This window comes from Pogona vitticeps, chromosome 2 (genome assembly GCF_051106095.1).
Source record: "Pogona vitticeps strain Pit_001003342236 chromosome 2, PviZW2.1, whole genome shotgun sequence".
NCBI classification, from domain to species: domain Eukaryota; kingdom Metazoa; phylum Chordata; class Lepidosauria; order Squamata; family Agamidae; genus Pogona; species Pogona vitticeps.
The window spans coordinates 80,877,471-80,904,949 of NC_135784.1; the positions used below are offsets into that span (position 1 = coordinate 80,877,471).

General features: G+C 40.6%; 1 protein-coding gene across 2 annotated transcripts in view; it reads left to right on the top strand.

Moving 5' to 3' along the window:
* Positions 1 to 27,479, top strand: part of CACNA2D2 (calcium voltage-gated channel auxiliary subunit alpha2delta 2) — a 751,645-nt gene that overhangs the window by 201,435 nt on the left and 522,731 nt on the right. For both annotated transcript variants that reach the window (XM_072989818.2, XM_072989819.2), the window contains exon 3: positions 5,140 to 5,256. In XM_072989818.2, coding sequence (XP_072845919.1) covers positions 5,140 to 5,256 — 117 coding nt within the window. The remainder of the gene's footprint in view (positions 1 to 5,139; positions 5,257 to 27,479) is intronic.

The window sequence follows — 27,479 nt, forward strand, 5'->3', positions numbered from 1 at the left end:
TCATTACAGCTGCTGGTCCCTGAGGATCTGCCTAACTGCGCATTTCACTCCATCACTCCTTTCTTGCGGAGAACTGCTACGACAGTTGCTTTTTTGTTATTGTTTGGCAGGTAGAAAGAAAATTGCTTGCAAGGTGAGGGAGGGAGGAAAAGATTTTAATGTCAGCCTTATCCCTCTACTTACCTCCTTTTCTTATCTCTGATGAACATTCAATCTCTGCAGGACAAGGGTTCTGGTTTGGCGCATGCTGGGGGTTGTAAGCAGCATGGGGATTGCTTGCAGGTTCATTTCCCAGGTCTGCTGCCTGCCACAACTGAGCCCTGAGTCAGCAACACGTGCATCCTGCCTATAATTGGCTTATTCTGCCCCTCCTGTAGAGCAGCCAGCATCTTGGAACAGCATGGATTAGACTGCTAGATGGCTTGCAACATGACGTGGATAGTTGTCACGTGAGGGCCCTGAAGTATTTGACCTTGAACAAAACTGGCTGAACTGTAACTGTAGCAGTCCAAATCGCCGATGCTCTTTTCGTTTCCATGCTCCAACCATTCTGTTGGTTTGCTTATTTCCCCTTCCCATTAGCTATTGCCTTCTTCTGATAGTTCCTTCCCACCCACACCCATTTCTTTCTCATGGTCTCTTTGGCTGTATCAGAAGCACTGGCCTCTACATCCAGGTCCATTAAGTCTAGTATATTCTGTTTCTAGCAATGATCAGCCAGATGCCATTCATGGCTACCAAAGGGGGCATTAACTGCATTAAATGGATGGCCTTCCTCATTCATTGAATTGAATGATTAGTTTAAAGGCGTTGAAGCTCTAGTGACCTCCATTACATCTTATGGCTGGGACCCAAGTTGCCATTGATTTAGCTCAAGTACATTAGCTGTTGTACAGGCCACACCCAACTAGGTAACATACAAGGAAACTCTGGATTTGTATTTATAGTCAGCTATAGTAGTATCTGAAATCAGAATAATTATGATGTTTTCCAGCTTTTGCTGAGAGGAAGAAGGGGTGTGTGTGTGTGTGTGTGTGTGTGTGTGTGCGTGCGTGCGTGCGTGCGTGTGTGCGTGTGTGTGCGCGCGCGCGCGCACGTTTGTGCGCACCTGCCTCTAAATTGTACTAGCTATGCTCCTTCATAATGTTCCTAGAATCAGAGTATTGGTTTCTCAGAGGTGATCTTCACCATTGCTGCATGGTTTCGTTCTTTTCCCCCCAACATTTTTGTTCCTTCTGTTCTAGTGGCATCAAATAGCAATTGTAACAGTTCTGTGGCCACCATTTTGCTGATCACATTGTAGAATGCTTATCCATCTGCATTTTGCATGAATTTCATCACCAAAGGCCATTTCTCTCATCATGTGACATTTCATAAGAAAGAGGCATACTTCAAAAACTGTCATATTTCTGTACTGTTCTCCCCTCAGACTAGCTATTTTAATGTAAGAGCTGCAGCAGTAAAAATATTTTTGAAACTTTCCTTGTCCCTGAATCAAATCTACTGTACTGTGTTATGTGAACTGCCTGGTAGCTCAGTGGTTTAGGTCTCTGGCTACAGTACCAGAGGTTGGGAAATTGATTCCCCACTGTGCCCCCTTGATATGGGCTGGACTCCATGAGCCATAGGGTCCCTTCCAGCTCTTCAGTTCTAAGATGCTTATGCTGTTCTGTGGCTGTATTTGGAGAAAAAAAAATAGGAAAATCCTTTTTTGTATTACAATACTTGCTTCTTCACATACATTATAAATTGCTCATTAACAAACTGCTAAACTTATGTGGAATGCAAGGCAGTCTTTCTTGAGAGTAAGCCCCACAGAATCCATTGAGACATTCTTTTCAATTATGTATAGGACTGGGCATTTTCATTCCTATAGTGAGGAAAACCTCTTTAAAGATAAGATGGCTATTTTTGTAAGCCTTCTGTAAAGTATATTGCCAAAGAACATACATTGCAAATTTTATTACTACTGTAGCAAGCTCTCCTCACGGAAGAGTTGAGGCAGCCCATTGATCATTTTGGTTGCAGTTTTCTGTACTTTTTCTAGTTCTATTTTTGAAATGCAAAAATGACCAAAACTTTACACAGTCCATTTACAATATGGATTTGTACAACTGCATTACAATATTGACCGCTTTCAGTCCTTTTAAAAAAAAATATTCTTAGTCATTTTTCATAGCTGCTTCCACAGGGTCAACATTTTTCTTGAACATTCACCACAAAGATTTCTTTTATGGTTGGTCACTGCTAGCTGAACCCCTCCGGACCTCTGGTGTATAAAGAATGTTCGTTTTTCTTTACCTCATTTCCACTGAACAATGTTTGCCATCTTGTTGCTCCTTCGCCCAGCGTGCCACATGGAAACATACATAGCCCCCCTGCCCCACATTAGAGGTCACAGTACCAGCTATTAAATAAAGGCAATATGTTCTGAAACAATAAACATGCTCCGTTACTACTATATTGCAATCGCCGAGTTTGAAAATGTTGTCTGTAAAAAACAGATACCATATTTGATCATCCTCACCTTGATGAGTTGTTTACTAAATGTTGATACATACATTCTTCGGCCTGTTTTGCCATTTAAGTTGAAAGCCTTAAGGAGAGATGTAGCAAGTAGCACAGCATGCACTAAGTGTCTTTCAGGGGCAAGACCAGCTGCAACCCATGAGACGAGATTTGCCATTTCAAAGTAGCAAAATACCAGGGGTCAGGATGCCCTCTGTATCCAAAGCTTCTTCCCTGGAGGGTTGTTCCTTTCCTTTTCTTTCTCCAATTGCTGTTGCTCAGCTGGAGCGGTGGTACCTTCAAAACACATGATTTTTGTTCTCCATCTGCTTACCCAAAGAATAATAGGAGAGGGAAAGAGAGAGGGACTCTAAGAATTAGTTATCTTCACCTTCTGCAAAGTCATTTCCCTTCCTCTCTTGGTCATATTTTTCTGTTTGATGAGGGGCAAAGAAAGGGCCTGGGTATTCAAGAATGTCAATTCACCTCCAGCTTCCTTCACATTACCAGGTTGGAGCTTGCTGGCTTTCTTCTGCTGCACAGCCCAGCTTCATGCAGCAGGTCAAAGGCAGCTTTGAGAAGAGTAAGGGAGGGCCAGATAGATAGGAAGAAGAGCACCTGTAAAACAAGTGTGAGTGTTTATACCCTTTCATACCCTTGCTTGGATATTTCAGTATCTGTTCCACAAAACTTTTCTACATTCTGAAACAGGAATCCTCTCCACATTTAAGTAAACAGAATCAATGCACAATGGGGGTAATAGGACTGTCTGCTCTCAGTTCATTGCTCAGGCTAGGCTACCCTCCACAGGGGATATATAATGGGTAAGTGGGGTATAAGTGCATGAAGTACAATGAATTTAATTTTAGTCTTCCACCACACCTACATACCAATTCTGCACAATAAAGACTACAAGTTGTCAGACAGACCTTAAAAGAGACCTTTACATCATACATTCTGGACAATCTATGAAGATGAGCTGAACCTTGGCATGGGGGGGGGGTGGAGGAGTCAGTCTTGTCACTTTTGCTATGAAGGTGTATCTGAAAAGGGTGGGATGGGGGAGGGAGGGGAGTTTCCACCCTGAAGACTGAAGCACAGATTGCATGAACCATGAGGTGTTGCATGTGTTTTTTAAATAAATATTCAGAAAAACGAAAAGCAGATGATGCCCGAGGTTCAATTTTGGTGTAGTTTCTTGGAGTTAGATGGGCATGAAGGAGCAAAAATAATCCCTTTTGAAAAGCAAAACAGCAAGGTGACATGGAAGCCACCCAGAGTGGTCGACCAGACCAGATGGGCGGGATATAAATCAAATAAATAAATAAATGGGGAGCAGAAGCAGCCCAGGAGCTGCACATGCGGGGTATCTTCAATGTACTTTCCCCCTTTTATACACCATGGCTGTGGTGATTTTTGGCCACCTCCTGCACTATTACATAAATTTATGTGTTGTAGAGATAAAAGCAAGATGACGTGGTTTAATTGTGAAGCCTAGGAATAACAATGTCATTGAACTCCATTAGGTACTTTGTTGGATGTATTAGCTGCTCTGTCACATTGTGGTTCTGTCTTTGCTGTGAGTTGGTGCTGAATTTATCCGAAATAAAGTCACTGTAATAAAATAATGCCCAAAATGGCATGACAGCAGCTTCCCTCTCCCACCTCCCACCTCCCCCCTTTCTCTCTCTCTCTCTCTCTCTCTCTTGCTGTTGCTCTGTTTGTATTTATTTGCCGTGAACACTTCCTTCTTTTTATTTCACAGAATTTTTACCATGTTAGTCTGTCTCTTTGTCTGTTGAGAGCTCCACTGGCTTCTGCCACCACCTTTAGCCATGTACCATCTGCCGTTAGTCTCTGAACCTCCTGAATTATGTGCACAGTGGGAGGGATGAGGGCAACGTGCTAGTTTTCATCCGTTGGGCTGGGCATATGTGGGATTACATGAAGCACTCTTTCTGATTGAGGCTTGGGGGCAATTCGTGACTATCCTGAGAAAATAAGGAATTCAGTTTCAAAGGCTTCTGACTGTGTGACATGCTCAGCTTGCAACAGTGGAACTTTTGTTCTGAAAAGAGAGAAAGTTGGAAGTTTGGGGGAGGTTAGCAACTTGACCAGGTGTTCTCTACAGCCCCATGTTCCATAAGCCTCTTTCCCACATTCTTCCCATTAATTTATTAGCTGTTGCTGAATCTCATCTCACCTGTCTTCTGTTTTATAATAATATTACACTATGTATCAGAGTGTTTCGTAGGGATGTATTCATTTGTTCGGCTTTTGCCTCCTGTATGTAACAGGCATATGGTAGACATGCTTTATTTACCATAAAATGATCCAGAATGCACTACATTTTAAAGGCAACTGCAAGGAAGATGAGTAGATCTTGGACACAAAATTACTGCTAGCAACTGGAGGGGAGGGAACCTTATCTTTTAGCAAATGTTGTGGTGCAGAAATTTTTGCTAAGGACTGAACAACTGAAACAGATTCTCAGGCCCCTGACACTTCTGTTTTGTTTGTTTCTTCTTTCTTACAAATACTTTTCCTTGGATATCTGTAAAAGTGTCCGTGTGCCTGTTTGTCACAAAATGAATTTCTCTGCTTCTTAACATATAATTTTCTTCCCAACAGATCTACGATGAGAAAAAAAATCTGTTTGGAGTGAAAGAGAATGTCCCAGAGAAAATAGTTGAAAAAGTGGCAGGGGACATTGAGAGTCTCTTGGCCAAGAAAGTCCGGGCACTGAAGGTAAGGCTCGCTCTTTCTGGAGCATCAACCTTGTTTGTAAGTGTCTGCTTCAACAGGGAGTGAGTAAGAAGGGAAGTGGCTTGTATGATGGCCTCCTATTTATAGGCATTGCTGCCAGGGTCTGCTAGTATATACTTGGAATTTCCAGAGGCGTAGGCATGTCAGTGTGTTGCAGAAAAACACTGTGTCTTCAGTGGCCTCTTAAATATGAACATGTTATATCTAGCAGAATTGCTAAGGGCTACAGTTCACTTTGTACATAGGATAAAATGGGTTGTAGTCCCCCATCCACCCAAAAAGCCTTATGCCAAATTAAATAAAACTACACTTCTTATTGCTTTTATTCAAGATATTTTGCAGAATATTGGGAGGCTGAGATAGAGATAATTTTAAGGTTTTTGAAGAGCAGTAGCTATTTGGTTCAAGTACATTCTTTGTTCATTCTGTCTCCACCAGGAGCTGCAGTTAAAGATCATTTGAAACATGACTAATGCACCTCTGCTCTCTGACATGTGTAAATTATCTCAGGTTCCACTCCACACTGAGTGCTCGAGAGAAGTGGCCTTCTCTACTCCTTTGGGGGCTGTAATCCAAAATAATCATGTGTAAGCATGTAGGGGGTGAGGAGGCAGAAAGTACTTGGAGCTGTGATAAGATGTATGAATTGTTCAGCTTTTGGAGTATATTTCCAATCCGTCTTTCCATTTCATATAATTTCCACTCTGAACAGATGCATCGTATTAGTATCAGGGCAAATGAAGGTGTGTAAGCTGTAACGTCAGTTGAACCAGACCTTCTGTGATACCTGTGATATGCAGGATATGGAGTTTCTCTTACACATTTTTCAGATTAGAAATCATCCCACCGAAGACCTTGGATTTGGCAGGTGGCATTCTTGGTTTCATGGTATATACACTTTTCCTGGGATTAAACTTCTGCTTCCATTTTGAAATGTGTATGCTACTTTTCTACAAAATGTATGCCCAAAGTGATTCAGAATGCTTGCTTGTTATTAAACAATAACAACAAATATATATGTGCCAGTATTTTAATTATGGTTGCTTTTAGTAGTGAAAGATAAATATTTTAATAAACAATGATACCAAAAAATTCAAATGCAGTAGCAAAAAAAAGGGGGGGGGAGGGAAATGCAGTCATTCCAGAATATAAATTGAAATCAATCAGATCTTCAAGAGAAGCAAGAATAGTAAGATAAAATGTATAAATATTAAAGTACAATTATGCAAAAAGTGCAATCAGCCTCAATCAACCCAGTAATGAGAATGTTCAAATCACAGCAAAAGTCCAAGTTGCTTCTCTCCTTCTCTTCTCTTGCCATGCACCCACTGTTTCACACTATATCCCATTTGATAGCAGCATTTTGAGACTATGGTCTTGTGAATTCAGTGAGACTTACTTGTGAATAGGTATGCATGCAAATGTATAAGAACATTAGCTATAACTAGTGTTTTCACACAACAGCTGACTCAATAGTGTGAGCTTACTTGCAGCAAAGCTCAACTGGCCAGCAGCATTAAGGAACAGCGAGAGTGACCTACTAATGTTGATAACAGTAAACATGACTCATGCATATGTACCACTTAGTTCATGCTTAATACCCAGCTTTTAGTAAGAGTACAAAAGACTATAAGGCCTTTGTGCCATTGAAAGATATATGGAAGACAGAATTTCAACAGATCTAGTTTGCATGGTAAGCTACGCATGACAAAATTCCTTCTATGCAGCTATTGAAAGCACAGGATCTGTGTCCTCTATTGCATCTGGGCAATTTAGGGCTTATCTACATGGGGCCCTTGTACCAGGCTGGATTGAGCTAAATAGTGTCACTCCATGCCATTTGGTGTGATCCTTGCATCCAAATGGCATACCGACATCAAGATATCCTATCTAGTCAGCAGCGGTCTGCTGTCAATGTGCCAATATTGTGAAGTGGCTTAAGAAGAGAGCTATGTCATGATATTGGCAAATTAAAATCTTCCTTGCCTCCATAGAGGAGCAGAGAAAGTGAAAACAAATTTTGGTGTATTAGAGCAGAGAATATGCACTGCATCACTTTAAAAACAGCATTAGGTCTGTGAATTATAGGTTAGGTATGCGTATTGGGTATGCATCGGGTATACCTTACAAACTTAATGTATATCATACTGCTTTTAAAATGATGCACTTAAAACCCATTTCCTTTGCCTCTTCACAGAGCTGAGGAAGTGTTTAATCTGCCAATAGTGTGAAAGGGCTTTCTTCTTAAGCCACTTCACGATACCAGCAAATCAAAAGAGGATGTCTTTTTGTTTGATCACAGTGATCACATGCACTGAAAATGGACCAAAAGAAATTGATCCTACCCACACCAAAAAAGTAGAAGCCCCCAACAAGGGACAGAAAGGTGTAACTAGGACCACTCTGGGGGTAGGTGGTCTGATTCATTCCAACAAGGACATTATCTGATCACCATCTTTAGGAACAAACTAGTCCATCCCTGCAGCAGACTGAATAGCTGACTAAATGTCTGTATAGTCAGCCTCTCAGTTTCAATTCACAGGCCTGTTTGAAAGGGAACAGTACCATCTATATAAGATGGTGGTATTCATATTCATGTACAAATACAAATATCCCTGCACAGGTGGCGATAACAACAGACCAGCCACTGATCCGCCGCTGTCACAGATGCTGCGATTCTTCCAGTGGCTTTGCAGATTGCAATCGGCTAGCCACTCCTGGCAGGAGGCAGGAGGACAAGCCTCATTGTAAGGTTGAAGAGTGGCTCGGAGATCACAATCTGCAGAGCCATTGGAAGGATCGCGGCAACTGTGGCAGCAGCAGATTGGTGAGTGGACCGTCCGGCCCCATGGGGCTGGACCCTTGTTATCGCCACCTGTGCAGGGATATTCATATTTGCATACGAATACCCTCATCTCTAATGTCAGCTATACCCACATTTATTTCTTGATAACAACATGCTTGAGTGAGCACAAAATGCAGAAGCAGCATTGTCTCGTATCAAGTAGGCTCATCCTGTGTAACAAGTGAAGTTACATCGGATCAAATGGACATTGCCATGTATAGGATTCTAGGCAACTTTATGCAGTTATAAATAAAAAAAATGATATTCCATACCTGCCTGACGCTTGCAGAACATGTGTTCTGAGAGCTCTTATCAGCACCTATTTTGAGGAAGGAGTCAAGGGTGGCATGCTACTTCTCTCCCCTTGCCTCTTACCAGCACCACCTCTTGCATCACACATCATGTGGTGCTCCATTCTTCTCTTGTCCCTAGAATATCAATGAAGAAAACAGATGGCATTTGTTCAGTTGGATTTGGCCATAGTTGCTGGACTTAGCTGGCCAGATGCCAAAGAAGGGAAGGGCTTCTGTACCTTATGAGAGTTACTTTTGCCTGTACTTGAAAAACTGGAGCAATGTCATAGTGTTACATGTGTTTATTCAGAAGTAAGCCTCATTGAGTTTGTTAGCCAAAATCCTATTGGGATGTTATGGCAGTGTCATTCAAACAGCGTAACTTTGGGAGACAAATAACCTTAATTTAATAAATCACTGTAGATGTTATGTGTTGTATGCAGAGTAACATGGCTCGGTATATGACAGACAATGTTTATGGGGATTTCCTAACTTGAGGCAATACACATCTAAAAGTTACACAGTTTGTTTTATCCTGGCTAGGAAAAGTTTCAGGATTTTGGTCAGTGAGATCTACTCCTAGGTAATTGTATATAGGGTTCTGTTTCATGTGCTGCATAGGCGTTTCAGAAAAAGAAGCCACATAGGCAGGTGTCCTTCTGAATCGAAGAGGTACTGATGTGAATATACCCCTCCCAAACAGTTTGACAGATGATGCTTATTAATTTTTCACATAATATGCTTGTCCACAGACAATTTTCTTTGCCTAATGAATGCTGCATACTCTCTGCTTTCCTGGATGTTGTGCCTTGAAGTATGCAATTTCTGTACTGTGACCTGCATAAAGTCTGCTATCCAAGTTGGTGTTTGTTTGTTTTTTAATTTCAGATCTTGTCCAATAGCATAAAATACAGCATTAGTGTGTGAGGGGACAGTAGCAAAAGGGCTCTGGGTGGTTTGCTCTCCTTTCAAGACTGCACTTCTCTTCTAATCCAGCTTGCCAGCTAAATCCAGTAGAGTCATGTTGGTTCTGTCTATTTTCCAGCAGAGCTTCCAGTACAAACAGTTCAGTAGTAGAACTTCAGTTTTGAACTTACCTTCCCTTTCTTTCCAGTTCTGTGACTCTATGGAAGGAGAATCTGGACTACCATATTTTCCTCTCAACCAGGTATTATTCAATAAACAACACAAGTTTGTTGGGTAACTGTGACACTCCAGAAACAGAAGATTTACCTTGGGTTAAAATATCTGGATGGATCAATCCCGTGCAAGTAATTAGAAGCATCCGTGTCTTTACACATTTCATAGAAAATGTGTTATCTATTCCAAAATGATTTTTCTGTTGTTCAGGTATAGGTTCTAGATGTGGAGCAAGGTTTGGAGAAGTTCCTCTTTTCTTGACTGCATTCCAGAATAACCTAAATGATTAACATGGCCATGCTGGCTGAAGGGGTTCCGGGACTTGTACTCCAAAATATGCAAATTTCTGATGGGAAATGTTTTGAGGGACAATGTTCATTTCAAGACCACTAAAACCTCATAAGCAGGAGCTAGTCTTCATGTCCTGCAGGAGCCTTCATCAGGCTGGGCATTACAGCGCTGGTGCAAAAAATTCCAAACATCATGGCTGGACATGCATGCCAGCCTCTTTTGATTAAAGCATGTTCCGAAAAAAAAAATCCCCTCATCAAGAACAGTTCCCTGCACATAGAGAAATAACACATTAAGAGGACGCCTAGATAGACATGCTTCCGATCTGGAGCAGTCAAGCCTGTTTACTACACAATTGGACAGTTTGTGTAAAAATTGCTCTCAATAAGGATACAAAATGATTTATTTGTTACCTAGTTACTTTGACTAAGTTGCTGTAAACAGTGAAAACCTTCACATAGCATTTTCATGGAGGCTCTAACTACCATCCCGACAACTAAAACAACAGCAACCGCAAGATCTTGCTGTACCTCTGAAGGACACAAGTTCTCTGGCTCTAGCCAAGCTTCCGTGATGCATGCTTGTGCCACTGATTCTGAATGCCTCTGTGTGTGTCCCCTTTCTACCAAACAGTGACTGGACACTATTAGCAGAAAAGGGTCCTTGCTGCTTTATCTTACGCATGCTTATGTGGAAAAGACACACACACACACACCCTCTTAAGCTTAAGTGTGCCTGGGTTGTTGTTTTAAAGTTGAATGCAGAGGTTGTAATGTCACATTGGGAAAGAAGCAATGGCCAAGTAGGACATTGGGGCTGTAAAGCTTGTGCAGTTGCTTGTGCTCTAGTGTGGCTGACATGTCTTTGCTGAAACCCTCCCCCCCATTGAGAGGGGATCTGTGGATTTTTCACTCAGTCGGGGTTTCAAAAGTCATCAAAACTAGGAATGTTCTACATGCGCTGTCTGTTCCAGTTCAATTGGAAGTAATCTTGAGTTCATTCTCTGTGGCTGGCATGAACACATATCATGCATGCAGAATGGATTTCACTAGGCAGGCGTATTCTTAACAATGCTATACTGTTCTCTTTATAGGGTTGTGTTAAGTGGAGTCTTTATCAGTTCTTCAGTTTCCGGATAGAGGGAATGAAGAAGGTTCATTTGTTTAAAGCCTTGAATAAACCTGGTATGCAATAGACTAGATCTTGACTGTTTTAAGAGTGCTTTTTGACTGTATCATGTTGAGCAGCTAAAGATTTCCTGTAGAAAAAAAGTGTCTGGCTCGTTACTGAAACAGGTGCATAGCTGAGTAAGTCAAGAAAGCTTGCTACAATTAATTGCTGTGTGTCTCCGGTTCTGTTGGTTTATAGATCTAGCGTGCTGAGGTCTCGTTCTGGTTAGAATTGTGAAGAAGCAAGATATGGGGACCCAAATAGGAGAACTGATGTCTTGAGCTATTGTAATATATCATATGTAAGGCTTGAGGATGTGGTCTGGTTCAGATTTAAGAGGAAAACAACTTGATCTGCGTTTCCTGATAGTCGATCACAATATAGTGATCCTTTGGAATGTCATGGCTTGTCTGGCTTCTGTGATTTATCTTTCAGCTTTAAAAAATATTCAAAATGCCTATTTGGGGATAAAATATGTTTAATAAGAATAAGAATTGCATCTCATCAAGTCAGTTATTATGATTTACCATAACCCTTTGCAGAGTACTCAGAAGTATTTCCATTCTTTATTTCTGGAGGGTACCTTAGGACTGTGCAGCTTGTCCAAGGCTACACAGGCTGGTTGTTCTTCTGAAACACACAGTGGAACATTTAACTCCTGACCACTGGCTTCACAGTGGTCAGGTGAGTTGGGTGCCCAACTCACTGAGCTATCCAATTTACAGTTGTTAATTTTTAAGAGGAAATAGTTTGGAAAGTATGCATTTAATAAACATATTAATAAAAAATTTTAATATGTATTTTGAAAAAAAAAGAGGGAAAGAGAATATAAAAAAGGAAAAGAAAAGGGTTATGAAGCACCTTGAGTACTTCTATGAAGAAAGGTAGGATGAAAATATTTTAAATAAAGGAATAAAATAAAATTATGAGTGAGTACGGGGGAAATTGACACAAGTCAGACAGAAGTAAAGTTATGTCCAATACAGGCTGTTTGTACATCTTTTTCTCCATTGTAAACATTACAATGAGGAAAGACTATCTGTGTGGGCTACCGCAATTTAGTACAGTGGTGCCTCGCAAGATGATTGCCTCACAGGACGATTAATCTGCAAGACAATTGGTTTTTGCGATCACTGTTGCGCTTCGCAAGACCATGTTTTCTATGGACGATTTTTGCAAGAGAACAATTTTCCCCCATTGGAATGCATTAAATAGATTTCAATGCATTCCAGTGGGGAACCGCGTTTCACAAGACGACGTTTTCGCAAGGCAGCGATTTCCGTGGAACGAATTAACATCATCTTGTGAGGCACCACTGTAGTTAGAATGCTAGGCAGGGACTGGGGCAATCCAGGTTCTGATGTCCTCCCTTAAGCACAAGCCAGATAAAAGAGGGTGTCCTTAGAAATAGGCCTCTCTTTAGTGCTTTCTTATCAGTTATCCCTTGGTCTTGCATTCCAGCAAACTTTGTTTTGTGATTCTCCAGTGGAAGATTTCTTCAAGAAATTCAATGGAACACAAACTTAATTTGAAGATCTGATGGCTCAGGGTAGACTCATATCCCTGAGGAAATCATGTCATGGGAGTCCAAACAGGCTGTTAATTTCTAAATGTAAGATGAACACTTCATCTCATTTCACCCGTTGCCATGAAGCTGAGTGGCTGACTTTGCGCCATTTGTTTGGTCTTTTGAGTGTCCCTCACCTCACAGGACTGTGTTAAGAATAAAGGGAGTGAACATTTCTCCAAGAAAGGGCAAGATACAGGTGGAATCCATGAATCATCATTATACTCAGTTTCATAGCTGCTCCAACTCTGAGGGCTAAGAGAGTTTTTCTGCCTAATAAAATGTGAGAGCTGTCAGAGTGCATCTAAACAGTCGGATCAGGTACCTACCTGGAAGCAGAGGTGCAGCAAGGCAAGGTGACTTTCTCAGAAGAAGGTCAGAGGCCAATGGTCAGACCTCCAGCACAGAGGGGTGTTTTTTTTTTCTTTCTCTCTCTCTCTCTTTCTCTTTCTCATGAGGGAGAGAAAGGGGGAAAATATTATTCTTGTCACTGCATTGCTAATGAAACTTAGAGACAAAGACTCTGTTGACACAGTGTACATATCCGCAATCCCCAGCATGCAGAACATAAGCTCACCCAACAATAGAAATGGAAATTAGTCTTTTCTGCAGAGCACTTGTCTTAAAAAAACCCACACAGTCTAAATCGGAGAAAAACAACATTTAAAGGTATAATCTCCCTGCTTTGTTAATTAATAGTGACAATTCATCCCGTTTTTCACTTCTTTAATTGCGGGTTGGTTGTTTTTGTTTTAATTATATTTTTAATTTACTCCTAATCAAAACCTAGTTTCTTGTCTCTCTGTGTTTATTTAATTATTTTGAACAACTCTCTCTGTGTGTGTGTGCGCGCGTGTGCGTGCATGCGTGCGTGTGTGTGTGCTAAAGTGTGTGTGGCTGCATGCCTTTGTCAATTTTCCCCCAGTTGTTTTTTCTCTCTCTCTCAAGTTGGACCAGATCCAGTAATCCAATTTGAATCCAATCTCTGAGGTCTGGAATTCTAATTTACAGATTGTAGAGTGGGAGTTGAACAATGTAAACAGCAAAATGGGAGTTTATTGTTTAATCTAATCAGGGGCAATCAGATGTTTGTAACAAGTCTATCAAAGCTGCATTGGGCCCTTTTGCTGAAAAGTGTAACCAGCCACCTAGTAATACTAAAGTGATTTAATGTTTCATGCACTTTCACACAGATTAGTTTATCTGTTTTCTTTTTTCCTCCAGGGCTGGTTTAGCAGAAGCCCAGCCCACTTTGTTTTTAAAACTTGGGGAGCCTCTTCCTGCTCTGGAAGGGGCTATCCACATTCAGTTTTTGAGTCCTGAAAATGACAGTGTTGTAGCAGTCCTATATTTTTTTTTCCTTCCTTATTGTGATATCATGGCTGGCTTTGTGTTGTCATCATTCTTTTAAATGTTGAATCATGCACCTGACTCAGAAGTAGATTTGGGTTTATCCATTACAAAATGTCGAAATTATACTGTGTAGATAAGATGAGTCAAATGAAGCATGACTAAGGCCTTGGTCACACAATGGAATTGTTCTCTAGTTATCTTACCTCCCCATTAGTTCATTGCTTTTTTTCCCAATCACATAACACACAGCCAACATCAAAACATTTTCCCGGCCAGCAGTGTAACTGTGGATCATTTTCCCGTCATCACAAGGGTTGTGTCATTTTTATATCTCTATTGTACTGGTGCATTCCTTGCTGGAATTGCCTGTGTGCTTGATCTGTCCCGCTTCTTTTCAGAACTGAAGCCAGGAAGATGGCTGCCATTCTTGTGGCATGTGTATTGATTTTTTGATTTTTTTTCCACATCCAGTATATCCATGTGCTGGTAAAAGGATTTCACAAGGGCTATATGTGCTGCCATGGGTTTTATTTTGGTTTTTTTAAATATGTGGAAGCTACATCGAACTGTTAGCATGCAAATGTCACTGAGGGGTAATTGCCAGTATTGCTGCATAGATTTTTTTTTTCATTGCCTATGCATAGCTGCCTAGTTCTATGTATGTCCAGGCAGCAGTTGCTGCCCTTTGTGCCAAGTGTTGTCTTTTTTTTTTCATGGCCGTTGTACTAGTGGCACAGCCGTAGATGGCAGTCCCGTGTCCATTGCGTCCAATGCATTTACACAGGAGCATCCAGAACAACAGAGGACCCATTCCCAAACAGAAACCCCTTCCTGATACATCAATGTATGAATATTTAATAAATCAATAAATAAAGGGGCTAAATTGCCCCTTGAAGCAAGAGAGAAAATAAGCTGGCACCATAATATAGCAAACCATAACAATTTAAATAGGAGGAAATAAATCAGTAATGCTAAAAGTTTTGGGGATGTTTGTCCAGGTATACATACCACATGACCATGATTCAGCACAACAGAGGTATGGAAACTATCAGGAGAACGTGAGAGAACAATCCCCTCATGTGACCAGGACCTAAGGTTACAGGCCCTAAGGCCTTTGGAGCTTTTGAAAAAGGAATGGGAATATATGGTCCTCCAGATGTTTTTGGACTACAGCTCCCATGATCCTTCACCATTGGTGTGGATTGTTTGGAAGGCAAGATGCTGTTTCTGTGAAACAGTTATAGAGGATCCAAGAATGATGAACGGATGAAAAGGAAATTCATAGCATTTTCCCCACTGCATCGCAAGTTGTCTGCTTGCTCTAGGAGTACCATTTTTTCTTTGGAGTACCATTTTTTCTTTGGAGCATGAAAGAGTGCCTTCCATACAGATCTGCTCAAAGCCAGTTGCTTCCCCCTTCTATGCCTCTCATCCTATGCAGCATCCAACAAGATCCTCCGTGGTGTTAGGATCAGTTCTAAATCTGGAAGGAAGGAAGAGCAACTGCACAGTGTAGGGGCATGTTGGAGACTGGCTGGTTTGGCTGCATTGTTAGGGACTACCTGGCTGGTTCGGCTGTCTTCCCTTCAACACTGGAGATTCCTGGAGGTGAAGCTGCTGGAAGCAATGCATCTACACTGTACTTACTGGACTTTGACTTTATCTTGAAGAAGGATTGCAGGTAGATATTTGCCTTTCCGCCAATACTATTAGTGATACAAGGAGGTTTGCCAGGAGAGCCTGGTAGTCTAAGGCTTCTTGTTTTCTCCACGCCAGCGCAGGACTTAGAAAAATTAAGTCAGTGTAGAAATGCATCTAAGAGGTTGAAGTTCTTGTTGAGTACAGAATTGTACAATCCTGCCTATGTGCTAAGTCAGTCTCCATGACTTTTTAAAATGTAACTCTGGATGGATTTCAGCTTTGGCCCTAGAAGGTAGAGCTTTAAGCCGTTACCCAGTTACAGAGATACTCAAGAAGCCTCTGTATTGGAAAAAATTCTTCAGCAAGTACATTAAGGAAGAAAGCTTGCTTATCCTAGTGGTTGGAACAAAATTATGTGGGCCAGGAAGAAAAAAAGTGTGATGCATATATACCACCCCATAGTGCTTAAAGTTCTCTCTCAGCAGTTTACGGTTTAATTATTCAGGATACACATTGCTCCCTCCCCTCCCACCCAGCAAGCTGGGTATTCAATTTGCTGGCCTCAGAAAGATGGGAGGCTGAGTCAATCTTAAGATGGCTACCTAAATCCACTGGGTTCAAATGCAGGTCATGAGCAGCAGTTTTCACTGCAAGACTGCAGTTTAACCACTCGTAACGCATGCATTAGATGCCTGTAAATATAACAACATCTGGTTAGAGGTGGTTTGCTTCACTTGATTATGTCCGCCAGGCTTTCGCAGCTAGAGCTACAGTGATCTCACATCAGTCCATCCCCTGTGAAGGTACGTCGTCCAACAGTCTCCTTATTCTGGGTATGTACATGTAGGAAAGTATTTGGACATAATTTCTGTCATTGTGGTGTTCACCCTGTTGCTGGCCAGCTTTCTCCATGCCTAGGCCTCTCAACTGTATTGGCTTTGGATTAATGGCTTCCATTAACGGCTTCCATCTGCTTCTCAGCAGATATCTGATGAACTCTGAAAGATTTCTGAATGCTTTGGGATGGGAAGAGGAATCTAGATGCTTAAAAACCTGTGGTTCTGTCAAAGAATTAGCAGATCCCTGGAACAGGATGTGGGCTATTGACCCAGTCACTGCCAAGATCCCTGAATGAATAGGTAAACCTCGGACTCCTTGTTTTGTGAGTAGTTCAGGTGATGAAACTATTACAAAAATTGGCTAAAGTGACTGTGGAGGAAATTTCAAGATAAATCTGATCAAGCACGGATACTGCGGAAGACCTATTTCATTGTATTTTTTAAAAAATTATTGTTTTATTAACATCTGTAGTATGACAATGCAAGTTAGAATTGTAGTACAATATTATCACATTACTTACACAGTCTATCAGCATATTATTTTTCTTTAGACATCCACTATTTCATATTTTAACATACTTAATTAATTCTTTTAAAATATTATATGCCAGCAATCCAAATTGCTTCCCATTTCACAATCTTCTTTTCTTGAGCTAATTCCATATGGTTGGCAGGTTTTCATAAATTTATCTTGTTTTATTTCCCCTCTATATCTTTTTTAATTTCATTGGTCAACTTTTCCATCAGAACCATTTTCCAGATTCTGTTCTCAAATTTTTGTACTGAAAGATCTTGAACATTGCTCCAGTTTTGTTCAGTTTCAGCTCTTGCTGCACCAATAAGATGTGCAATTAGGTCTTTATTAAATAACTTTTTATTTCCATTCTTAAATATTGAAAATAATAATAAAGCTTCATTTTCAATTTTTTTAAAATTCAACACTGTGTCTATCCATTTAATTATTTCACACCAATATACTTCCACTTTGGGGCAAGAGAGCCACATGTGTTCTAGTGTGCCTTTACTTCCACAGTTTCTCCAGCATCCATCTGAGATTCCTTTATTAATTTTGTGTAATTTTGGCGGGTGCCAATACCATCTATGGACTACCTTCAAAACCATTTATTTCATTTTAACTGATATTGATTTATATGGATATGTGGTCCATATTTCCATCCATTCTTTCTCTGACATATTGATATTTAAATTTGTTTCCCATCTTATTTTAGATCCCATACCCCTGGGAAATGCTTTCTCAGCCAAATGTTTATATATTACTGAAGTTATTCCCTTCCTTTTATTTCAGTCTTTTTCTATACTATATTGTTATAGTTCCATAAGCGTTCTCATAGATCCAGAATTGTGGTATAAATGAGCTGCCAAATTTCTTACCTGTATTAATTGTAGCCAATTGGTTTTTGTTTCCTTTGTTGTGTCCTCTAACTGTCTAATTGTTATTGGTTTCCCTGTGTCAAATAGGTCTCTTATTCTATAAATTCCAATTCTTTTCTAATTTTTGAATTGCACATATTTCTCTCTTGATTGAAATTTAGGATAATCCAGCATGGGGCATAGAGGGGATATAGGCAGAGCAAATAATCTCATGTATTTACGCCATATTTTCAATGTCTCATAAGTACTATATGAAGATTTTGTACTTGCTCGTTCTTTCTGATTGGTTCCATTGTCTAAATATAAGTGTTAACTACACCAATATCCTCATCTCTTTCCATGCCAACCCAATCTGGGATTTCTTCTGTCTGTATAAATTTTTTATTAATTGTGGTATCCCTAGTCCTCCCTTTATGCTTTGACCATATTTAACACTGCTTATGAACCTTAGCTTTCCCCCCTTTCTGCCAATAAATCTTTCCAGGGTTTTTTTTTTTTTTTGCCATAATTTTATTTTTTCAGTTTCAGCTTGTAGTGGTATATTTTGAAATAAAAGTAAAAATTTTGGTAATATATGTGCTGTAACTAATGCTATTCTCCCTAGCATTGATATATTCAATTTAGTCCAACTTAGTCTTTTTAAGGACTCAAAGGTGGCATTTAAATCTTACTGTATATTATAACATAGTATTTTAAACATAGAACATAGTTGTTTGCCTTCTTATATCTTTGTAAGTAAATAAGCCAGCTATTACTAGCACCATGATTGGTAATACAAGATGCCGTTGCTAGTCCAGGGGTTGGTACATTTATTAGTTCAATTATCTATCCATACCATGCTTTTGTGTTCACCTAGCAATAAGGCTAGGATGGAGTTTTTAGATTATTTGCAGTACAACTAACGGAACTCAGCAGGAATTCCCCCAGCTAGATATCTGGCAGCTTTAGCCAAAAAAAATCCAAGTTCTTCTAGGAGATTCAGGACACACAACCTGTTCCTTGCCAAAGTTCTCTCTGCACAGTGGCCAATTAGCATGGAAGAGGACATGGACAGAGTTTTCCAAGATCCATGGCAACAGCAAATATTCAGAAACTGTTGCTTTTTTTCTATCAAGCCTAATGAACAGAAAGACTATGGTCCCTGCTGAATTCTGATAGTGAAAAACATCTGAAAATCCCAAACCTAAATCCTGACCTCTATGGGTCACCACTTGGCTTTTTCCTGAGGGAGAGTGATTCTTGCATTTGATAGCCCTTGACAGGCATTGCACAAGGCAATAAACGTGCAGTCATCCATCACTGCTTAATTGCATCTAGAAGTGTTCTACAGGTCCCAATTATCTTACAGATCCATTAGTGCCTCAATTCTTTTCTGTTTAAATTAAGGGATTTGCTTTCATTTGTGGGGAGAAAAATCATTACTACAACAGACAAAAGCTCACACAGAGGTTATTGAAATTGCTGTTCTCCCCTGTTCCAATGGCATGTAGCATCCTTGGTATTATATGGAGTTGTATCATTGTTAAAAACAATGATGAGTAAATTAGTTTGCTATTCCATGTACAAGTTTCTCTCCAATGGTCATAGGCTCCCAAGTTCTAAAGCCCAGGGAGAGGTAGACAAGGTGCCACAATATATATAGCTAGAGGCCCCTTGGTACTTCCTTTAGGTAAAGGTAAAGGTTCCCCATGACATTTAGTCCAGTCGTGTCCGACTCTAGGGCACGGTGCTCATCCCCGTTTCCAAGCCATAGAGCCAGCGTTTGTCTGAAGACAATCTTCCGTGGTCACTTGGCCTGCGCTATTAGACACAGAATGCTGTTACCTTCCCACCAAGGTGGTACCTATTTATCTACTTGCATTTGCATGCTTTCAAATTGCTGGGTTGGCAGGAGCTGGGACAAGCGATGGGAGCTCGCTCTGTCACGTGGATTCGATCTTACAACTGCTGGTCTTCTGACTTTGCCACATAGAGGCTTCTGTGGTTTAACCTGCATCGCCACCATGCCCCTACTTCCTTTTGAGTGGAGTCCAATTTCTCAAAATAAGTGAGGGGGCTAGTTTAGAGTGAGTTTCTCACCACTTTGCATTAAGATACCTGAATACTCTCCATCCCCATGGTGGAACACTTTTTTCCCCTTCCTTTTCCTGGTAAATTCAGTGAAATGGTCCCTTCTTCCTGAATTTCTCTGCTTCCAAATAGATTGAGGAGTTTTGAGAAAACATTTGCACAGACAGCTTTATAACTCCTGCATGTTGCACTATGGCAGTATTGCACATGAAGCAGTAAATGTTTTGGGAATTACATCAAGAACTCCTTCAAAAGAAGCCTAGTTAGCTTTTCCTGTAGTTGCTTTCATGTGAATTTTAAACAACAGTTTATGCTGCCATGTATTTATTTGCACTCCCCCCCCCCACTGCTATATATTTGAACATTGTTCAAAATGAACATAAATGTTACTAGTTTGTAGCAGGGGCGGATAATTTGTGACCCTCCTCAGGCTTCATTCTGATTTCAGAAACTCTTCACAAGCATTCAGTTTAGCCCGCTGCTCCTTTCCTTCCCCAGCAGGCCACTAATGTGAAATGGAAGGAGAGAGAGAAAAAAAAATGGGTGGTGGCAGGGAAGAGAGAGACAGACAAGCAAAAGGTATGAGACCAAGGAAGGTAGAGGACCCTAAGAAAAGGGAAACATAATATATATATTTACCTTTGGTATCTGGCCATGGTCAGGTATAACAAAAAAAGTGGGCAGAAGAAGGAAACCTCTTGCCAACTGTCAGATAGTTCAGTGGTTTAGGTATGGTTGGGAGTTCAATTCATCACTGAGCCCCCTTGTCAGGGCTGGACTTGATGATCCATATGGTCCCTACCAGCTCTGCAGTTCTAAGATGATAATTATGACTGCATTCCCAAGAAAACAGAAGCAGTTGCCACCTATTTTACTAGCAAAGCTCCTTTAAGCAGATTGCACTCCTCAAATCCTGACAGTTAAAATATACATTTATTTTAACACAGTGGCTACTACTTAGTGGCCCATAAACATACTTTTTCTACTGTGAGATGCAAACTGAAAACCATCATCATGCGTTTGTTCTCATTCCCCCACATAAGAGCCTTTCCATCTCCCACTAACAGTTGATGTCAGTTAAATCCTTGACTGGCACTGGAACAATGTCTGAAGTGTCTAAGCTGGGTATCTCTTAAATCTAACTAAATACATTTTTTTAAAAAACCAGTGCCAACAAGATGTAAATTGCAATACAATTGTAATAAAAAGCCACAGATAACATTAAAGAGATTGTATCAGCTTAATGCAAGTTTAACATCAAACTCTGTGATCCATTCTTTTGAGCAAACCTTGTTAGCCAGCGCAAAGTATTTAAATTGCCTGAGCTTGCAGTACAAACCATCTGTAAATCCACAGCCCTAGTTCAAAACACTTTCTGCTTCCTGGGGATTAGTGAAAAACTGGTCTGATTACTTATAATCACAATAATATCCTACTTTTCTCCTCCCTATTTATTTACTGGTTGCCTGAGCATGTAGACTTTTGAGTGCCTAACAAAATATAATTAAAAACACAGTTCTAACGGAAAGGCAGCTCAGCTAAGTAAATTCCAAAATGGCTGAGCAAAATCCGTAAAAAGTATATCAGCTGACCTGGACTGAAGCAAATACCCACGTTGAAACTAGATCAAACTGATATGAGAAAGAGTCTTAGATGAGCGCTGAGACTTACACAACATTTAATAACACTTGAGAAACTATTCAGGCAGTGGAGGCTGGTGGCTTCTATGTTGCTGATGTTGCTTCAGATTTTTAGTCTGAACTTTGAAGGAGATCACCAAGATGCTGAACTGATTCATAAGGTTTGGTACTTTCGGTTGCTCTGTCAACATTCAGACTGACAATTCTACAGTTAGCAGCTGGATTGTGCCACTTGGAGAAGCTGATTTAAATGGGTAGGGGGCATGTTTCAGAATCTCAACATTCAGACTTATGATTCTGGAAAACTATTTTCAGGCTTAATCAATAGACTCAGGCGTCTCCATAGCTGTCAGAAGTAACTTGTTCTCTGCAACCTACTGTATTTTTCTGGTTATAGGGTGATACTTTTGTCTAAAATCTTTAGGCAAAAAATGGAGGGTCGTCTTATACACAGAAGCTGAGGAGAGAACAAAATGGCCCCGTACCTTGCCTCTGCAAACAGGCTTCCTTCAGTCATGAGGCTTAGCTTCCTACAGTCAGGATTCTGCAGCGCTTTGAACCCTTTCCCCCTCCCACAGGGCTTAGCAACTGGAGGGGGAAAGGGATCAAAGCGATCGTGTAGCTGCAGGATTGCTTTGATCCCTTTCCCTCTCCTTTTGCTAAGCCCTATAGGGCTTAGCGAGAAGGGACAAAGCAGGGATCAAAGCAATCCTGCAGCACTTTGATCCCTCCTCCCACACATTTGCTAAGCCCCTTGAGGCTTAGCAAGTGGAGGGAGAAAGGGATCAAAGCGATCGTGTAGCTGCAGGATCGCTTTGATCCCTGCTTTTCCTCTCCTTTTGCTAAGCTCTGCAGGCCTTAGCAAGAAGAGAGAAAGCAGGGAGGTGGAGCCTGGAGGCAGTGCTCAGATTCAACAGGGTTTTGTAATGTCTGAGTGTTCTGAGCCCAGAGGTTGAATACTCAAAGTTAAGTTAAGATTTCTTAATTTGAGGTTAGAAAAGTTTGTGTGGGGGGTTATACATGGGATGTCATTTACATGGAAAAATATGGTATGTGACATTGGAGACACACCATACTATTTCTAAGGCAACTGTTGGGTGCTTGTGCTGAACTAGGGCAAGGGAATGTGGAATGGTGGTTAACCTTTCCCCATGTCCTGTTTGCCGGGTTGAAATCCTGGTGGGGTTGGGGAAGGAGAAACTAAAATAACACAACATTTTCCTTCCCAACCAAAGGATAACAGCAGCTTTCAGGTGAGCAGGCTTAATGAGGGGAATGATATGAGAGGTAAAACACACACACACAGTTCCTGCCATGGTGCAGCCATCTCAAACCCAGTCTTCCTCAAGTGGTTTTAAACATTAAAAAAGAGGGAGGAACAAAAACTATGATTTCAGTTTGAATATTTGGTACTTTTACTACTCTTTTGTGATAGAAATATAACTGTTTCTCATGAATCTTTTATCTCTGTCTCAGAGGATGTCACTCTATGAATTGCTGGTGTAGGCCAGATCTATGATCCTCACACCCCAAAGCCTGTCCTTTGTCCAGTCTCCTTTCTCTTCGCACCCCATCTCTCTCATTGTGCTCATCACTATTTCTCATCTCTTTGCTTCTACTAATGATAATGTCTTTTGATTATCTAATGTCCTTGTGTTTCATTACTGACTCTTTTAGTTTCATTGGTGATTTATCAAAAAATAATCCTGTTCTCCTGATATATCTGCTAAGATTGACCATTGAAAAATAATGGTGATGATGATAATGATAATTCCTGTCTGTTCTTTTGTCTGGGAAGCCACTTCATTTTGTTCTTTGTATGTTTGTGTGTGTATTTAGCTTTTTCACCAATAGGCAGAATATGATATTCTCACCACTCACCACCACCTTTAACTTTACAGTAACTCTTTGAGGTAGGTAAGGTTGAGAAATTTGACTGGCCTTGACAGGGAACTCCAGCCTAGATCCTCTGCATACTGTTCTTACACTCTAACCACTACAGTGGTGCCTTGACGTACGCCCATAAGCCATTCCAGAAGATGGACGTAACTTAAAATGGTCATGATTTGAAGCACCATTTCCCATAGGAATGCATTGAAATGCAATTAATCCATTCTGGTCAAAGGAAAAAAAATCACAAAAAAATCACTGCAAGACTCATTGGAAATGTGATTTATACCTTCCAGCCAAAACGGGGGAAAAGAAAAGCAATCAAGCATGTAAGACCCATTGGAAATGCACAGAAAACAAACGGAGCAGATCGGAAATGCACAGAGAGCAAAGGGGGCAGGTCGGAAATGCAAAGAAAACAAAGAAAAAAGCAAGGAAAGCATGCAGGACCCATCGGAAATGGGGGGAGAACCCAAAAAGCAACCAAACCCACCAAGACCCATTGGAAATGGGGGGAAAGCAAAAAAACAATCCCCCCAAGACCCATCGGAAATGGGGGGGGGAACCAACCAACAAACAACCCTCCAAGACCCATCACAGCACAGAAAAAAAAACCCTAGCTCAATACCACACTGCAAAAACACCCAGAACTGTTTTTAAAAAGCAGAAAATAGCACCTTACCTTACAAGGCAGCCCAAAGTCTCCCTGCAAATACACACACACACACTCACTCAGAAGCAGAAGGAGGCAGTCCCAAGCCTCCTCCGACACAGACACACACACTAACTGCTGGGGCGAAAGAGCTACAAAGACGCAGCCTTGTCGCCACCTACAGTTAGAAATTTGAATTTCCCGCCTTTTTCCCCTGCCTTTCGTAAATGGAAGCTCCGGTAGCAAGTCAAAGTAAAATTTTGCAGCTGTAGCTGGTCGTAACTCGAAATGAGACGTTCGTAAGTCGAGGCACCACTGTATATTATTGATCCATTTTTTTTCTCATGTGTTCAGTTGCTTTATTTTGTAAACAAAGCTTTGCTTGTGTTTTCCTCTAATCAAAACTGAAAGTCACAGTGTGCTCATAGCTCTTACATTTTTTAACTGGTGGATGGCATTTATGGGGATGGTAAAGCCTTGTAAAGGATGGAGTCTGAAAAAAATCAGACAATTAGGTTTGTGGGCTTTTTGGATAGGTCCTTTAAAGTTGCAGCAGCATCTGACTGGCAGCTGATGGAAAACGTTTTCATCTGGATGGAGCCTTGAAATGATCCAGTGTTGACAATTCTTATCCACTTCGTTTCCATAGGGATATTATATAGAGTTTTCTTCACCCTAACAGAGGAGAAGGAGAAAATGCAAAATGTGAACTTGTGGAAACTGCATAACTTGCAGAAGTTGCATGCTTCACATAAGTTGCACAAAACTAATGCTGCTGCTGCTTTGTGTGCAAACTCTTTAAAATTATAGTCTTAGCACGGATTGTTTTCATCTGAACAATCAACAGGTGGTTCTGTGTTTGCTCTCTCCTGTGCAATTGTGCTCTGATTGTTAAAGGGAAAGAATACTAGTTTTGCAAATACTTCATTGAAAGATGTCCGACTTGAGTTAGCTTGTCATGCTTGCATGTCAAAGAGTAATTAACATGCATATGTAAATTTGTCATTAAAGAAATTGTCTGTAAAACTGGTGTTCAGTTTGTAACTGGAAAGACAAAACAACTGAATAAAGTATGAATGGTAGATAGATAAAACTTTATTACGGTCAAAGACCAGCCACAAATAAAACATCCAAATATATAAATATACAGAGGTATATAAAAATATTGGGATCAAATGCAAATACTCAGTTCTGAGGTGAACAACAACAGCATCAAAACCTCCCCCCTAAACCAATTCCACAATTTCTAGCAAACCATGCTCTAACTATAGAGGCTCATCCGCCTTTAGGGTCCTTTTTCTAATGCCCATGCCAGCAGTAAGAAATTCGGCAATCCTATGTGTAAGAATGGGATTGGAGTCAGAAGAAGAGACTCATCAATCACTGTGGACTTGACATTGATCTGCTTGTGTGCATCACAGAGAGTGCATGCACACACACACACACACACACGTGTGTGTGTGTGTGCATTTTTCGTTGAACAGCAGTGGAAAAAGTCAGATAAAAAGGGAGAATTAGTGTGTGACACTGGGGCAAACCTTTCTGACTAGGCTTTATCTTACACACACGTGTGTGTGTGTGTGCGCGGGAGTATTCAGCAATTGTAAAAGGTAGATGATAACACTCACCCTGCTAATTATATCACTTCAGATTTATTTCTTTGTAACATTATCACTCAGGCATCACCATTGCCTCAGGCAGCACCATAATCGTCCAGATGCCTGAATGAGTGCAGCTCCATTGTGGCTTCCATTAAACCTGATCTAAGCGTCTGGTCCCATTTTGAGGAGAGTCAAGAATGATGAAATTTTGCAGCTTGAGGAATCCTCCTTTTAATTGTTTTGATACAGTTATACCCAAAAGACAGAATTCAGACCAAAGAATGGCTCACAAGCTACCTGTTGTCCCCAACTGCATCCTCTAGAATCTCATCCCTATTTTTTTTAATCCTTTCTCCATCTGAAGGTCCTGTTGTTTTCTCTAGGAAGCATAAAGGGTGATTTTGCCATACACATTCCACAAGCTGTTCTAGGACGAGGACAGCTCTTGTTTTTCCAAACGGTGGGGATGTCCAGACAAGAGAATTTGGAACGGTCTGTTTCACTCTTAAAAACTTCTTATCTTTAGGCAATTTACTGTATTTTATCTCTCACTTCAACGATCCTTCTGTTTACATTGAAAATGTTTCTTCTCCCATAAGAATGGTATCCATAGAGGTCTTGGGATTGATTCGATTTGTCCCTCTTTCAATTATTGACACCCACGTCTTGCCTCCTTCCCTGCTTTTTGTCATCCACCTGCCATGGCAACTTCATCCCCTTAAAAAAGTTCTCCTTCTAACGAGTCAGTGCTGTGTCAAATAAAATATCAAATGCAATACAGAAGGGCACACACGGTGTTTTAAGATTTCTGCTCCGTCTGTTAGGGATTTTTTTTTCCAGTTAGAAAAGACAAAAATAGAGGAAGGGGTTTCTCTATTGTCCCTTTTGTACCACAACCCACTTCCTCCATCACAGAGTTGTCACCACAGAGAGTGCCACCCACAGCTCTGTTTGGGAGCAAATTAACCAACTGCACGGGCTACAAAAAGAGACCATTATGAGCGTTCCAAATCACACCAAATAAATTTCAGCCCTAGCGCTCTGCCAGGATGGAGTGAGACCACTTTTTAAAGGACTGGGGTGGATCATTCTTATTCAAGCACATGTGATCACCATCATTTGATTCAAACTAAACTGTGCCAAAATCGAACCAAATAGCAAGCTAAATACATATCTGAATGCACTCTGAAATTCATTGAGAAAAGTCCAGAAGCAGTCAAAAAAGTGGCCATTAAAGGGCCACGTGGGGCTTGTTCAATATGATAAAAAAAGGGAAGAATACCTAGAACAATTTAGTAATTGATAATAGTAATTGAGGTGTTGTGGGAGCTCCTAATTGTATTTGTGGATACAAGCACAAAATGTTCAGTATATGAATTATTTCCAGTTTTGCTGATCTGAAACAGAAGAGTCTGGTTTGGTTGTATAATTCATGTTTGAAATGTATTACCATTGGGTGGTTGGATCAGTTCCCATATTGGCTGCTGGTGGCCAACCAAAGGAATTAAAACAGTGAGTGTATTTAAAACTACTTAAGAGAGTAGAATATGTACCTGATCACTTTTAGTCTCCTTTCATCTTTATGTCCATCCTCAGTTAAAAACAAATGAAAACTATCTGGATAAGTTTCCCAACATTTATTGCTTGGCAGTTATTTATTGACATGCTTAGATTAACTCAGACTCACAAATCAAAGCTAATCTGTTTCATGGTTTGTGTACATTACTAAACCTGGATTTCTGCCTATCTCTCCAGAAGCGAGGTTTAACAGAGAATGTTATTCCTTTATTAAAACTCTCAGATTCCACATGATACAGATAT